Source organism: Myotis lucifugus, unplaced genomic scaffold (genome assembly GCF_000147115.1).
Source record: "Myotis lucifugus unplaced genomic scaffold, Myoluc2.0 scaffold_147, whole genome shotgun sequence".
NCBI lineage: Eukaryota > Metazoa > Chordata > Mammalia > Chiroptera > Vespertilionidae > Myotis > Myotis lucifugus.
The window spans coordinates 225,200-241,922 of NW_005871195.1; the positions used below are offsets into that span (position 1 = coordinate 225,200).

Consider the following 16,723-nt stretch of genomic DNA (forward strand, 5'->3'; position numbering starts at 1 on the left):
ATTGAAGATGGGTGGTTGGGACAAATGATCTTGCATAAACACTGTCAGCTCTATGATTCATAGCTCAATCATCCTCCTCAACATTAACAAAGAATGAGCAGAAGACTTTTGACTACACCAACTATCACTGTAACTACCTCAACTCAAAAGACTTACATACACAGAGAGAAGGGCCTTTAAGTCTACTAGATAGGACTTTGGTCTTAATAGAAAGGAAGGTACCAGAGTAGGGCAGAAGGTAAAAGAGTTAGCATTGAAAAGTGACAAGATACAGAAATAATTCAATCAAAATCAAAGTAGAAAATCTATTCTAGCATTACCCATTTTGTAAATGAACTGTACTATAAACTTTCACATGTCTACAAAAATGTTCTCTCCTAGTGCTCTAGGTTTCCAAGCAAGCAGTAAAACAGCTAAACTATGCTGCCACAGCAATTATAATGCAGATCAAAATCTTATACCAGGATTTATGCAACAACATTTGGAAGGGTGGGTTATAATAAATAGAGGAGGCTACACATAAATAGAAAACTCTGAACACATATGGCAGGATTTCTCAGAGTGACAATCTGAGTTCTAGAATGCCTGTATCATAAGCAACAGGCAACTGAACCCTTTTAAGTCCTCTTTAAGAAGTAGTCAGGGAATGTAATGTATAAAATGACAAAAATCAAATTTTACCACTGAGCCAAAACAAACTTCATTTACAATTTTGATCAGTATACTAAATTTTTTAAAGATTATAACATCATGTAATAATAGGAATCACTTTTATGTATTCATTTAAAATATTTTTAATTAAACAATAACACAAATTCATGTTTAGTATAAAGTTAGTGTAGAACAACCATTTCTCATTTGTTAAATGGGACAGAAGGTTAAAATTTTGAAATAAAACGTTACCTTCAAATAAACTGAGGTCTCTTCGTAGCCGTGGTCCATAAAGCCCTTCTAAAATACTCTCAAAACCTGTATTATTAAAGAAAGAAAGAATATTAACTATGAAAGAAAGCTTAATTTTACAATAACAAAAAACCATAAACTCTATAGGAATCAGCAAATTATAAACTTAACATACTATAAGGTGTCATTTTTCCTTTAGTTGAATTAATTTGAACTAGGAAATACATAACATAATAAACAGTCATATAATAACTATCAGAAATTACATTATTATAAAGAAATATTCAAATGTAAATGTTCACTACTAAAACAGGTAAACATTTTTGTCATTTAGAAATATTCCCAGGTTAAATTATTACGGGCAGATTTCTTTTGTAATCATTTTGTAGAGAGGAGAAGAATAACTAGAAAAGATGTATAATTCTGTTTATATTTGTTAACAACATATGTTAGCTTAAAAAAGTAGCATCTTGAACCTCAATTACCAAAATGAGTAAATGAGTGCCAGTGGAGAGAAATTCTTGCTATGAAAAGTATGATGGCCCCGGCCAGGTGGCTCAGTTGGTTGGAACATCGTCCAGGGCACCAAAAAGGCTGCAGTTCAATTCCAGGTTGGGACACATAACTAGGCTGTGGGTTTGATCCCTGTAGGGGCGCCTACGGGAGGCAATCAAGTGATGTTTCTCTTTCACATCGATGTTTCCCCCTCTGTTTCCTCCCCTCCCCTTTCCCCTCTCTAAAATCAACAAACATATCCTCGGGTGAGGATTAAAAATAAATATGAGGTATAAATGTTAACCTACTTGTAAAAATCATGACAATAATTTATTCATGGGTATGGAGTATTTTAAAAAATTATTGAAAATCTTGTCAAGTTAAAAACCTCATTCACGAACTTACATAGTGTCCTACTTTCTGGATATACTAATTTTAAGATTTTTGCAATTTTCTTTTTGAAATCTGTATTATATTAAATTTTAAGCAGTTTTTTGATAAACTACAAGGCATCCAAAGGAAAATGACCAGAATGGCAAAATAACTGGGAAATTAAGAAAAGGAACTACTTAAAGAATGCTTAAATTAGGGAGGGAAAATATTAAAGGTAGAATGATAGATCTGAAAAACGAAAGATAAAGGATATTTTCTCAGTGATATTCCTAAATTGTAAAAATGCAGAAATACTACTCTAGAAATGTTCCATAAATCATGCTTTAAAAAGACATGTTAACATCTCTATAATCAAGATGCATATTCAAGTAGATGTATCATAGTAAAAAAAAAAAAGTAACATTTTTTCACATAGAACATGAAGAAATGATGCATCTTATCCTATATAATAAAAGGCTAATATGCAAATAGACCAAATGGCAGAACAACCGGTCCCTATGACACCAGGGGGCGTGTGCAGAACATGTGGCTGTCAGCTGCGGCGGGATGGTGGAGCAGGTGAGTAGGGGCGCCAGACCAAGGCAGAGGGCGAGCCTCTGGTGGTTACTGAAAATTCTTTACTCCCGTGCTCCGTGGTCCTGCCCGGCGCTTGGACCCACTATTGGCGCCAGAGCTGTCGCTCACAACCACTGCCAGCGCCCAGCGCAGGTCCCGATCGCTCGGTGCCATCAGCAGGAGTGAGTGGCAGCTGCTGGCACCAATCGTCCCTCAGGGCTTCTCCACCTCCCCCTGCTCCTGAGGGGTGATCAGGCCAGCAGCTGTCATTTGCACCTGCTGCTGGCACCGGCCCCAACTGCTTAGTGCCTTCAGAAGGTATGACCAGGGCCAGTGCCATCAGCGTGTGGGAGTGGGGCTGTGGGCAGACAGGTGACCAGGGGCCACGGCAGGAGGGGCCGGGTGGGGGTGCAAAGGATGGGCTGAGACCCGCCCCTGTGCCTACCACAGCCTCATGGTCCACAGTTCCTTTCAGGTGCATGAATTCGTGCACTGGGCCCCTAGTAACTTATGATGTCTTAGATTTAACAAAGTAGTTATCATGGAACTTAGGAAATATGCACTTAATAAAATCTTTGTGAAATGATTCAGTACTAGTTCTCAGGAGTGGAAATTTCAGGCAGAAAAGTGAATGAACTAGAACCAGAGAGCGCTTTCAAGAACACTATCGAAAAGACTTTCCTACTGGGTAAAACCTCAGAGCGAACAAGCCCCAAATCTCTTTCTATTACTAAGATAATCTAATTCTATTTTGTTGTGATCATGGACTCCAAAAATTAACAATGCAAACAAACTATTTTAGGATGTCATTCTATTGTATATCGAACAAAATATACAGCCTCATCCTATATAAGTTTACTAAATTGGATTTCTCATAAATTGCTGGTGGAATGCAAAATGACACAACCATTTTAGAAAAGTTTGACAATTTCTAGTAATTTAAACATGCACTACCACATGATCAAACAATCCCACTCCTAAATATTTACCAAACAGAAATGGAAACTACACTTACACAAATACCTGTACACAAGTATTCATAGAGTTTCATTCACATTTACTCCAAACTGGAAACAATCCAATGTCCTTCAACCATTGAATGAAAAAACAAACTGGTACAATGGAATACTACATAGCAAAAGGAACAAACTACTGATACATGCAGCAACATGGATATATTTCAAATGCATATTGTTAAATGTAAAAAAAACCAGACTCAAAGCATATACTTTATGATTTCACTTATTATTCTCTGGGAAAAGCATAACTACAGAGTCAGAGCAGACCAATGGTTGCTAGTGCCATGTTACCTAGGTAAGGAAATAACTATGAAGAATCACAAAACAACTTTTAGGGATAATGGAACTGTTTTATATCTTGTTTATTGAGAAGTTGGTTATCCAACTGTTTGTGTGTCAAAACTCATAGTACTGTATTCTGTAAATTAAATCTTAATAAACCTTGCAATTTTTTTTTTAAAGAAAAGGCATAACAGTTTCTGCAGCAGAGAAAGGTGAAGGTCAGTAGATGACTTGATGGGTTCATCCTTAAAAAAGAAACAAGCAAACTAAAGTGAATCATGAATAATGGTCAGGGTTTAGAGTAAAGATGGAAGACTAAAATTCAGGTGTCAGTCATCAGTAAATTTAATAGGGAAAGGTAATTGGACAAATGAAAACATGCTAAAAGTCACTAATCATTCGAGAGATGCAAATCAAAATGACAATGCAGTCCCATCTCACACCTGTCAGAATGGCTATCATCAACAAATCAACAAATGACAAGTGCTGGCAAGGATGTGGAGAAAAAGGATCCCTTGTGCACTGCTGGTGGGAATGCAGACTGGTGCAGCCACTGTGGAGAACAGTATGGAGTTTCCTCAAAAAAACTAAAAATGGAACTCCCATTTGACCCAGTAATTCCACTTCTAGGAATATATCCCAAGAAACTAGAAACACCAATCAGAAAGGATATATGCACCCATATGTTCATAGCAGCACAATTTAACATAGCTAAGATTTGGAAACAGCCTAAGTGCCCATTAGCAGAATAGTGGATTAGAAAACTGTGGTACATCTACACAATGGAATACTATGCTGCTATAAAAAAGAAGGCATTCTTACCATTTGCAACAGCATGGATGGAACTGGAGAGCATTATGCTAAGTGAAATAAGCCAGTCAGAGAAAGATAAATACCACATGATTTCACTCATTTGTGGAATACAATGAACAACATAAACTGATGAACAAAAACAGATCCAGAGACAGAGAAGCATCGATCAGACTGTCAAACCTCAGAGGGAAGGTAGGGGAGGGCGGAGAGGGGGAGAGATCAACCAAAGGACTTGTATGCATGCATATAAGCCTAACCAATGGACACAGACACCAGAAGGGTGAGGGCATGAGTGGGGTGGGGTGGGGGGAATATGGGAGGATAAGGACCCGTATGTAGGTCCCAGCAATCGGATCCTGAGAACCACTACAGTACAGAAAACTGGGATCTTAAGCCAGCCAAAGGAACACTCACTTTTTCATTTTTATTTCATTTTATTTTTTTATTACTTTGTTAACTCTTTTTTTCTTTGTTTTCCTGTTTTTGTTAGTTGCTTTATTTCTATTTCTTTTCACATTATTTTTCCATCACTCTATTTTATTTTTATTTGCTATTTTATACCATTTTTAAAATCAAATTTTTTGTAAATTTATTATTATTTTTTCTCATTCTCTTTCCTCTTATCTACCCATCCCCTTTCTACTTCCTCTATACTGAACTGAGATCCTCCCCATATTCATCTAATTCTTAACCTTATCTTCAATATATAAGCTCAGCATCTTCAGATTCTGCCCCCACCCTCTTTGCTGGGGGTTTGGTGTTTGTATTTTTTTTATTTTTTATTATTATTATTTTGTTTGTTTTGTTTGTTTACCTATTGGTTCTGTGGTGTTTATATATAATCTCCTTTTTTTTTTCTCTCATCTTTTTCGCTCTCTTCGATATCACTTACACTCTCTTTTCTTGCCCCTAATTCTCTTTTCTCAGGTGGTCACTTATAGTGGGGTTATTATTGTCGTGAGTACATTCGTGCTTTGGTTCCTTTGTGTTGTGTATTGTCGAGGTGAATTTTATCCTGTCTGGCCAGGTGCTAGAGAGTGAGCCTCATAACCAGAAACCTGGAGAGGAAACTCCATCCACAAACGGGTCAATAACACCCCAGACTCAACTACAGAGGCAGGAAGAAGGCGGCAGTGAGGGAGAGAGCGTGAGTCAGTGAGGGACCAAAAGAGGAGTGTGTGGTCATGTGGGATGTGTGTGTGTGTGTATGTGAGTGAGGCACAGATAGATCCCGCAGGACCTTCGGGGTCAGGCTAATCAGACTCGCCTAACTAGGCAGCCTCTGCTACCGTTGTAAGCAGCTCCGGGAGGCCGGCTCGCCCTCAGAAGCCTAGCGTTTTTAAGGGGAGAGCTGCTGTAACTGGGAGCCAGGCCTCACCTCAACCCAGGGTGCCCTCAGATAACACCTGGGATTCTACAGACACCCCTGCCAGGGACTTGCTACCTCAGCTGTGGTTCCACGGTCACCGAGTCTCCAGCCACCCTGGGTGGAGGCTCCTGTGAGTTCTCAAGTGTGCTCCCCTCTGACCGGCCCAATGCCTTAGCCCGGGGCACTGCAACCACGCAAGCAGCAGACACGTGAGCAGCCCACTCCTGTCCAAGGAGCAGCAGCCCTGTGAGCAGCCTGCCCCAGGCCTAAGAGCAGAAGCCTTACGTGGCCTGCCCCTGCCAAAGGAGCAGCAGCTGTCAGCTGTGTGAGCAGCCTGCTCCCTCATCCGAGGAGTAGCAACCACGTGAGCAGCCTGCCCCGTCTGAGGAGCAGCAGCCGCACGAGCAGCCTGCCCACGATTGAGGAGCAGCAGCCCCACGCAGCCCGCCTCCATCCGAGGAGCAACAGCTGCGCAGCCCACACCCTCCTCCTGTCTGAGGATCAGTAGGTGTGCGAGAAACCTGCCCCCATCCAAGGAGCAGCAGCTGCACGAGCAGCATGCCCCCATACGAGGAGCAGCAGCGGTGTGAGCAGCCCATACCCATACAAGAAACAGCATCGCCGCGAGCAGCCTACTCCCATTCAAGGGAGCAGTAGCTGCCCGAGCAGCCTGCTCCAGTCCGAGGAGCAGCAGCCACACGAGCAGACCACCCACGTCCGAGGAGCAGCAGCCCTGCATAGTCCACACTGGTCCAAGGAGCAGCAGACACACGCAGCCTGCACCTGTCCGACGAGCAGCACCTGGGTAAGCGGCCTGCCCCCATCCAAGGAGCAGCAGATACACGTGCAGCTTGCTCCCGCCCAAAGAGAAGCAGCCACACAAGCAGCCCATCCCCCGTCCGAGAGCAGCAGCCAAGCAAGCAGTCAGCCCCTGTATGAGGAGCAGCAGCTGCATGTGCAGCTCATTCTGGCCCGAGGAGCAGAAGCTGCCCGAGCAGCTCGCCCCTGTCCGAAGAGCAGCAGCCACACGAGCAGACAGACCAACCACATCTGAGGAGCGGCAGCCCTGTGTAGCCCACACTGGTCCAAGGAGCAGCAGCCAAACCCAGTCTGCACCTGTCCAACGAGCAGCAGCTGGGTGAGCATCCCGCACCCATCCGAGGAGCAGCAGGCACACAAGCAGCACGTACCCCATCTGAGGAGCAGCAGCTGTGCAAGCAGCCCGCACCCTACAAGAAGCAGCAGCCCTGTAAGCAACCTACCCCTGTCAAAAGAGCAGCAGCCTCACGAGCAGCCTGCCCCATCTGAGGAACAGCAGCAGCGTGCAGCCAGCCCCGATCCAAGGAGCAGCAGCCATGTGAACAGTCCGCGAGCATCTGAGGAGCAGAAGCCATGTGAACAGCTCCCCCCACCTGAAGAGCAGCAGCCTCGTGATCAGCCCACCCCTGTCCAAGGAACAGCAGCTGTGCAATCAGCCTCACCTACCAGCCAGAGGAGACACCACTGCTGGGAACAGCACCCACCAGAGGAGCTGCTGCCAACTGAGGAGCAGCCACTACCGCAACCACTTGAGGAGCAACTGCAGCCCGAGGAACCACTGCCACCCAAGGAGCAGTCCCTGCACCACTCGACATCTAGATCAATCAGTGAGACCAAAAATGGGTAGACAAAGAAACCCCAAAAGGAAAGAAAATGAAGAATCGCCAGAAAAGCAGCTTAGTGAAACAGAGGCATGAAATATGTAAAAAAAAAAAAAAATTCAAAATAAGTGTCCAGATGGAGGAAAAAATCAACAACTTATGTAAGAATCAAGAAGAAATGGATGAAAAAAATCAATAAATTATGTAAGAATCAAGAAGAAATGAAGAGTGATATAGCTGCAATAAAAAACACCATGGAAAGTTTCAACAGTAGACTAGGAGTGGCAGAGGACTGAATTAGCGAATTAGAAGACGGGGAAGCAAAACACACCCAAACTGAACTGCAATTGGAGAAAAAAATTAAAAGACAGGAGAGCCTAAGGGAGCTATGGGACAACATGAAATGAAGCAACATACGAATAATAGGGGTGCTAGAACAACAAGAAGAGGAACAAGGGTTAGAAAACCTATTGGAAGAAATAATGTTAGAAAACTTCCCTGAGGTGGGAAGAAAAAAGTCACACAAGCACACAGAGTCCCAAACAAGATGAACCCAAAAAGACCCACACCAAGACATCATAATTACCATGGCAAATGTTCAGGACAAAGAGAGAATCTTAAAGGCTGCCAGAGAGAGACAGAAAGTTACATACAAGGGATCTCCCATTAGATTATCAAATGATTTCTCAACAGAAACACATCAGGCCAGAAAAGAATGGATGGAAATTTACAAAATGATGCAAAGCAAAGGACTGAATCCAAGAATACTCTACCCAGCAAGGCTATCATTCAAAATTGAAGGGGAAATAAGAAGCTTCACAGATAAAAAAAAGGCTAAGGGAGTTTATCACCACCAAGCCAGCAGTGCAAAAAATACTAAAGGGACTGGTGTAAAAAGAAGAAATAAAAAGCTAAGAAAGAAAACAGGCACAAAAAATAAAAATGGCTACAAATAAGTACCTTTCAATAATAACTTTATTTTTTTTATTAAATATATTTTATTGATTTTTTACAGAGAGGAAGGGAGAGGGATAGAGAGAAACATCGATGAGAGAGAAACATCGATCAGCTACCTCTGGCACACTCCCTACTGGGGATGTGCACGCAACCAAGGTACATGCCCTTGACCGGAATCGAACCTGGGACCCTTGAGTCCACAGGCTGACGCTCTATTCACTGAGCCAAACCGGTTAGGGCTGAATAATAACTTTAAACGTAAATGGACTAAATGCTCCAATCAAAAGACACTGAGTGGCTGAATGAATAAAAAAACATGACCCATACATTTGCTGTCTACAAAAGACCCACCTCAGAATAAGGGACTCACACAGACTGAAAGTGAAGGGTTGGAAAAATATCTTTCAGGCAAATGGAAGTGAAAAGAAAGCTGGGGTAGCAATACTTATATCGGACAAAATAGACCTCAAAGTGAAGGCCATAACAAGAGATAAGGAAGGCCACTTCATAATACTAAAGGGATCGATACAACAAGAGGATACAACCCTGATAAACATATATGCACTCAATGCAGGAGCACCCAAATACATAAAAAAACTCCTGGAAGATATCAAGGGAGAGATCGACAACAATACAATCATAGTAGGGGATTTTAATACACCACTGACATCACTGGATAAATCCTCTAGACAAAAAATCAGCAAAGAAACAGCAATCCTAAATGACTCACTAGATCAGATGGACTTAATTATGGAATATACGTTCTTCTCAAGTGCACATGGGACATTTTGAAAAATAGACCACATATTGGGTCACAAGAAAAGTCTCCCCATATTCAAGAAGATTGAAATCATACCAAGCATCTTCTAAGTCCACAATGGCATAATATTAGAAATAAACTACAATAAAAACAATCCAAAACACTCAAGCACTTGGAAGCTGAATAGAATGTTATTAAATATTGATCGGGTTACCAATGAGATCAAAGAAGAAATTAAAAACATCCTGGACACTAATGACAATGAAAACACAACAATCCAAAACCTAGGACACAATGAAAGCAGTCCTGAGAGGGTAGTTTATAGCTCTACAGGCCTACCTCAAAAAACAAGAAAAAATGGTAGTAAGTCATCTAACTCTACAACTCAAAGAATTAGAAAGAGCAACAAGAAAAGCCCAGAGTGAGCAGAAGGAAGGAGATAATAAGAATTAGAGCAGAAATAAATGACATAGTGGCCAAAAAGACAATACATAAGTTCAATGAAACCAAGAGCTGGTTCTTTGAAAGGATAAACAAGATCAATGAACCTCTAGCCAGGCTCACCAAGAAGCAAAGAGAGAGGACCCAAATAAACAAAATCAGAAGTGATAGAGGCGAAATAACAACAGACCCCACAGAAATACAAATGATTGTTAAAAAATGCTATGAACAACTCTACCCCAACAAACTAGACAACCTGGAGGAAATGGACATATTCCTAGAAAAATACAACATTCCAAAACTCAATCAGGAAGAATCTAAAAATCCCAATAGGCCAATAACTATGGAAGAAATTGAAGCAGTCATCAAAAAGCTTCCAGCAAACAAAAGCCGGGGGACAGACGGCTTCACAGGGGAGTTTTACCAAACATTCAAGGAAGAACAAAAACCTATCCTTCTCAGACTATTCCAAAAAATTCAAGAGGAAGGAACACTTCCAAGCTCATTGTATGAAGCCAGCATCACCCTAATAACAAAACCAGATAAAGACAATAGAATGAAAGAGAATTACAGGCCAATATCCCCCATGAACATAGATACCCAAATCCTCAACAAAATCTTAGCAAATCGGATCCAGCAGTACATCAGAAAGATCATACACCATGACCAAGTAGGATTTATCCCAGGGATGCAAGGATGGTACAATATCCGCAAATTAATAAACGTGATACATCACATAAACAAATTGAGAGAAAAAAACCACAGTCATATCAATTGATGCAGAAAAAGCATTTCACAAAAATCCAACACCCATTTTTGATAAAAACTCTCAGCAAGGTGGGAATAGAAGGATCATACCTCAACATAATAAAAGCCATATATGACAAACCCACAGCCAACATCATACTCAATAGGCAAAAACTAAAACCATTTCCCTTAAGAACAGGAACAAGACAGGGATGCCCACTCTCACCACTACTGTTCGACATAGTACTGGAAGTAGTAGCCATTGCGATTAGACAAGAAGAAGAAATAAGAGGCATTCAAATTGGAAAAGTAGTAAAACTGTCCTTATTTGCAGATGACATGCTATTGTACATAAAAAACCCTAAAGACTCCATCAAAAAACTTTTAGACTTAATAAATGAATTTGGCAATGTAGCAGGATACAAAATTAACATCAAGAAATCTATGGCATTTCTATACAGCAATAGTGAACTTACAGAAAAAGAGACTAAAAAAGCAATCCCATTTACCATCACACCAAAAAAATTAAGATACCTAGGAATAAACTTAACTAAAGAGGTAAAAGACTTCTACTCAGAAAACTACAGGACATAGAAAAAAGAGATAGAGGAAGACATAAACAGATGGAAGAACATACCATGTTCATGGATTGGTAGAATCAACATCATTAAAATGTCCATACTACCCAAAGCAATCTATAAATTCAACGCACTTCCCATTAAAATACCAACGGCATATTTCACAGATCTAGAACGAACTCTCCAAAAATTCATCTGGAATAAAAAAAAGACCTCGAATAGCTGCAGTGATCCTGAGAAAGAAGAACAAAGTAGGTGGGATCTCAATACCAGATATCAAGCTGTATTACAAAGCCAGTGTTCTCAAAACTGCCTGGTACTGGCACAAGAACAGACATATAGATCAATGGAATAGAATAGAGAACCCAGAAATCGACCCGAACCAATATGCTCAATTAATATTTGACAAAGGAGGCAAGAACATACAATGGAGTCAAGACAGTCTCTTCAATAAATGGTGCTGGGAAAATTGGACAGATACATGCAAAAAAATGAAACTAGACCACCAACTTACACCATACACAAAAATAAACTCGTAATGGATAAAGGACTTAAATGTAAGACAGGAAACCATAAATATACTAGAGGAATCCAAAGGCAACAAAATCTCAGACATATGCCAAAGCAATTTCTTCACTGATACTGCTCCTAGGGCACTGGAAACTAAAGAGAAAATAAATGGGACTACATGAAAATAAAAAGCTTCTGCACAGCAAAAGAAAACATCAACAAAACAACAAGAAAGCCCACTGCATGGGAGAACATATTTGCCCATGTTATCACCGATAAGGGTTTAATCTCCAACATTTATAGGGAACTCATACAACTTAACGAAAGGAAGATAAACAATCCAATCAAAACATGGGCAAAGGACCTAAATAGACACTTTTCAAAAGAGGACATTCAGAAAGCCAAGAGACATATGAAAACATGCTCAAAGTCACTAATCATCCGAGAGATGCAAATCAAAACAACAATGAGGAATCATCTCACACCTGGCAGAATGGCAATCATCAACAAATGATAAGTGCTGGCGAGGATGCAGAGAAAAGGGAACACTCGTGCACTGCTGGTGGGAATGCAGACTAGTGCAGCCACTATGGAAGACAGTATGGAGTTTCCTCAAAAAGTTAAAAATGGAACTCCCATTTGACCCAGTGATCCCACTTCTAGGAATATATCCTAAGAAACCAGAAACACCAATCAGAAAGGATATATGCACCCATATGTTCATAGCAGCACAATTTAACATAGCTAAGATTTGGAAACAGCCTAAGTGCCCATCAGCAGAATAGTGGATTAGAAAACTGTGGTACATCTACACAATGGAATACTATGCTGCTATAAAAAAGAAGGCATTCTTACCATTTGCAACAGCATGGATGGACCTGGAGAGCATTATGCTAAGTGAAATAAGCCAGTCAATGAAAGAAAAATACCACACGATCTCACTCATTTTATGGATAATAAAGACCATTATAAACTGATGAACAAATATAGATACAGAGGCAGAGCAGCATCGAACAGACTGTCAAACTACAGCAGGAAGGCCGGGGAGGGTTGGAGGCGCGGGGGGTAAGAGATCAACCAAAGGACTTGTGTGCATTCATATAAGCATAACCAATGGACACAAGACACTGGGGGGTAGGGGAGGCCGAGGGAATGTCAAGGGTGGGGGGGAAAGGAGACATATGTAATATTCTTTGTAATACTTTAAGTAATAAAACAAAATTTAAAAAAAAACTTGAAAAAAAAAGAATGACAAGAGTCCAGCCAGTGTGGCTCAGTGGTTGAGTGTCTACCTATGATAAAAAAAAAAAGACCCATATGTAATACCTTAATCAATAAAGGAAAAAAAGTAAAAAAATAAAACCATTTAGCTCTACTTAAGAAAGAAAGAAAGGTAATTAGCTGTCTACATGCTCATAGCATACTAAAAATTCCACAATTCTCAAAAATAAAGCTTTTTGTATCGGATAGAACAATGATTTGAAAGCAAAATCATGATACACACTACACAGAAAAACTATATTTGGGAAAAAATGCTTTTGCAGGCCAGAAGGGAATGGCAAGAAATATTCAAAGTGATGAATACCAATAACCTACAACCAAGATTACTTTATCCAGCAAAGCTATCATTCAGAATTGAAGGTCAGATAAAGAGCTTCACAGATAAGGAAAAGCTAAAGGAGTTCATCACCACTAAACCAGTATTATATGAAATGCTGAAAGGTATCCTTTAAGAAGAGGAAGAAGAAGAAAAAGGTAAAGATACAAATTATGAACAACAAACATGCATCTATCAACAAGTGAATCTAAGAATCAAGTGAATAAATAATCTGATGTACAGAATGAACTGGTGATTATAATAGAATCAGGGACATAGAAAGGGAATGGACTGACTATTCTTGGGGGGGGAAAGGAGTGTGGGAGATGCGGGAAGAGACTGGACAAAAATCGTGCACCTATGGATGAGGACAGTGGGTGGGAAGTGAGGGCGGAGGGTGGGGCGGGAACTGAGAGGAGGGGAGTTTTGGGGGGGAAAAAGAGGAACAAATGTAATAATCTGAACAATAAAGATTTAATTAAAAAAAAAGACAAATGTAAGGAAAATGTGATATCTTATCTAATAAAGAGGGAATATGCAAATTGACTGTCATGCCATAATGGTCAAGATGGCTGCGCCCACAGGGGAGGCAGGGATTCAGTAACGCAAGATGGCCGCACACACAGTGGATGCCGAGTTCCCATAACGAGCCTTAACGAGCAATCAGCAGGGACCTGAGGCTGCGTCCCCTGCCTGGTGGGGCTTGACAGGGGACTTCAGGCTGCTCCCCTTGCCCCGGTGCCAGGCTGGGGGACCTCAGGCCACGCCCCCCGCCCCAGTACCAGGCCAGTACCTTTGTAATAAGTTTCCATAATGTCTTCCATAGTATGCCGCGCCCCTCGCCTGGCAGGGCTTGACAGGGAATCTCAGGCTGTGCCCCTTACCCAGCGGGGTTTGACGGGGGAACTCAGGGTGCACCCCCCCCCCCAGCCCCGATTCTGGGCTGAGGTTGCGACCCGTGCTCCGGGCCGAGGACCTGAGGCTGCGCCCCTGCCCCAGCACCAGGCTGGGGGACCTGAGGCTGTGCCCCCCAGCCCGGCCCGGGGGACCTCAGGCCGCACACCCCACCCCGGCGCCAGGCTGGGTGACTGAGGCTATGCCCCCCACCTAGCGGGGCTTGACAGGGGACCTCAGGCCGCGTCCCCTGGACTGGGCCAGGGGCCCTAGGGGCCCTCAAGGTACGCCCTCTGGCTCGGGTCGGGGGACCTCAGGCTGCACTCCCCGCCCCAGCACCGGGGGACCTGAGGCTGTGCTGGGGAACCTGAGGCTGTGCCCCCTGCCCAGTGTACACCGGGGGACCTGAGGCTGTGCCCACCACCCAGCACTGGGCTGGGAGACCTGAGGCTGTGCCCCCTGCCTGGCGGGGTTTGACAAGGGTGGGGCCAGCTGGGTATGAGTCTGGGTCTTGCGTGATTTTGAGGCGCCGTGGGTGTGCAGGGACTTAACTCTGGGTCCCGCAGTGTGCCCCAGACTCTGACAGGAGGAGGATTTTCATATACATTTTACTAATTTTCTTTCATCTCTGACACTTCTATTATAGAGAAAGGGCTAATAGCAATATTAAAATAGTTCCTCTAATCAATCTCCTTTTAATGTGCACAAATTTCATGCACTGGGCCACTGGTGTTCATATAAATATGAGATTTATAGAAGAGTTTATCAGGTGATCTTAATCCCCTCCCTGATAAGTGAAATCAACTTCTATATGTACAGGTAGAAATTAGAAGAAATACTATTTTTAAGCCAAGAGACATATGAAAACATGCCCAAAGTCACTAATCATCTGAGAGATGCAAATCAAAACAACAATGAGGTACCATCTCACACCTGTCAGACTGGCTATCACCAACAAATCAACAAACGACAAGTGCTGGAGAGAATGTGGAGAAAAAGGAACACTCATGCACTGCTGGTGGGAATGCAGACTGGTGCAGCCACTATGGAAGACAGTATGGAGTTTCCTCAAAAAACTAAAAATGGAACTCCCATTTGACCCTGTGATCCCACTTCTAGGAATATATCCCAAGAAACCAGAAACACCAATCAGAAAGGATATGTGCACCCATATGTTCATAGCAGCACAATTCACCATAGCTAAGATCTGGAAACAGCCTAAGTGCCCATCAGTAGATGAATGGATTAGAAAACTGTGGTACATCTACACGATGGAATACTATGCTGCTGTAAAAAAGAAGGCATTCTTACCATTTGCAACAGCATGGATGGACCTGGAGAGCATTATGCTAAGTGAAATAAGCCAGTCAATGAAGGAAAAATACCACATGATCTCACTCATTCATGGATAATAAAGACCATTATAAACTTATGAACAATAATAGATACAGAGGCAGAGCTGTTTGGGGGGCAGGAGGGAGGGGGGTAAGAGATCAACCGAAGGACTTATATGCATGCATATAAGCATAACCAATGGACATAAGACACTGGGGGGTAGGGGAGGCCAGGGGATTGTCAAGGGCGGGGGGAAAAAAAGGACACATATGTAATACCCTTTGTAATACTTTAAGCAATAAAGAAACAAAAAAATATTTTTAAGTTTACTAAAAAAAAATTTTTTTTTGAGGTTATTCTACTTTACATAGCCTCTTTTATAACTAGTCAACCCTCTACTCCAGTAAGGTGTTCTTATCCTGTCTCAACTCTAGTCCCAAAACACTCTGTTCATTCCTTTTTCTTTGCCTCTATAGGCCTCTCCTTCTTTTCCTTCTCCATTCCTCATTTTGCCTGGCTCAAAAATTCTAGGTCTTCTAAGAAAGCACCTGTAATAACACCATGCCTCATTAATATCTATTTGTTTTGAAATGCCTGTTTTGAAATACTTGTGACACACAATTGAAGTATCTTAATCTCTATCAATGAAGCCTCTCCAACTCTAAGTGTGGCTAACTCAACTGAATTCAGAAATGTGGTGTCTTGGTAGTTATACCTTTCAAATTTGAATATTTGAAATCATAAATATATTGGGAAATCTATTGTTTTCATAAGTCATAAAGTACCATTCTAATATTTGGCATCTAAGTCTATCCCATGATAGTCTCATTTAGCTGGGTAGATTAACAAACCCCCAACCAAACAAGAACAAAAAAAGATGCATCTTATTAAAAGATGCTTCCAGATCTTTGATTTGGAAAATACAGTCACCAAATCTATTACAAAAAGGCAAGAAGAATGTGTCTTTTATCCCTTTCCTAGGACAAAAGACCAGCCCTACGCAAAAATTTGGTCTTCTCCAACAACAACAAAATAATCATATTTTTCTTTATCTTCTCTTTGGCCCACTAATAATACAACTTCTGAAGGCCTAAACTTATGCTGAATCGAATCTCTCCTTTTCCTGGTCAAACCAAATAACGGTGAGATACAGGGATTAGTGGGTAACTAAAAGTAGAGCAGTGGTAAAACTTGTTAATAATAAGTATCCATATTATAAACTCCAGAATAGGTTTCCATGCTGAAAATTTCTGCATTCCCCACTCTGCTTATCATAATGCTAATGATTAAAGTTGAAGTGATGGCTACAATTAAATGCTAAATTTTTGTAATGAAAATACATCTGGTGCAATGCTTTTCTAGTTAATAAATTTACCTTCAGATGGATTCTTGAGTTGCTAGAGTCAATTCTATGTTTTTAAATCTGATTAAATGT

The 16,723-nt window shown here is 41.5% G+C and overlaps 1 protein-coding gene across 1 annotated transcript in view; it reads right to left on the reverse strand.

Moving 5' to 3' along the window:
• LOC102422997 (ligand-dependent nuclear receptor corepressor-like protein) overlaps positions 1 to 16,723 on the reverse strand; it is a 112,156-nt gene that overhangs the window by 52,584 nt on the left and 42,849 nt on the right. The window contains exon 3 of the mRNA XM_023759094.1: positions 904 to 969. Within this exon, the coding sequence (XP_023614862.1) occupies positions 904 to 969 (66 nt within the window). The remainder of the gene's footprint in view (positions 1 to 903; positions 970 to 16,723) is intronic.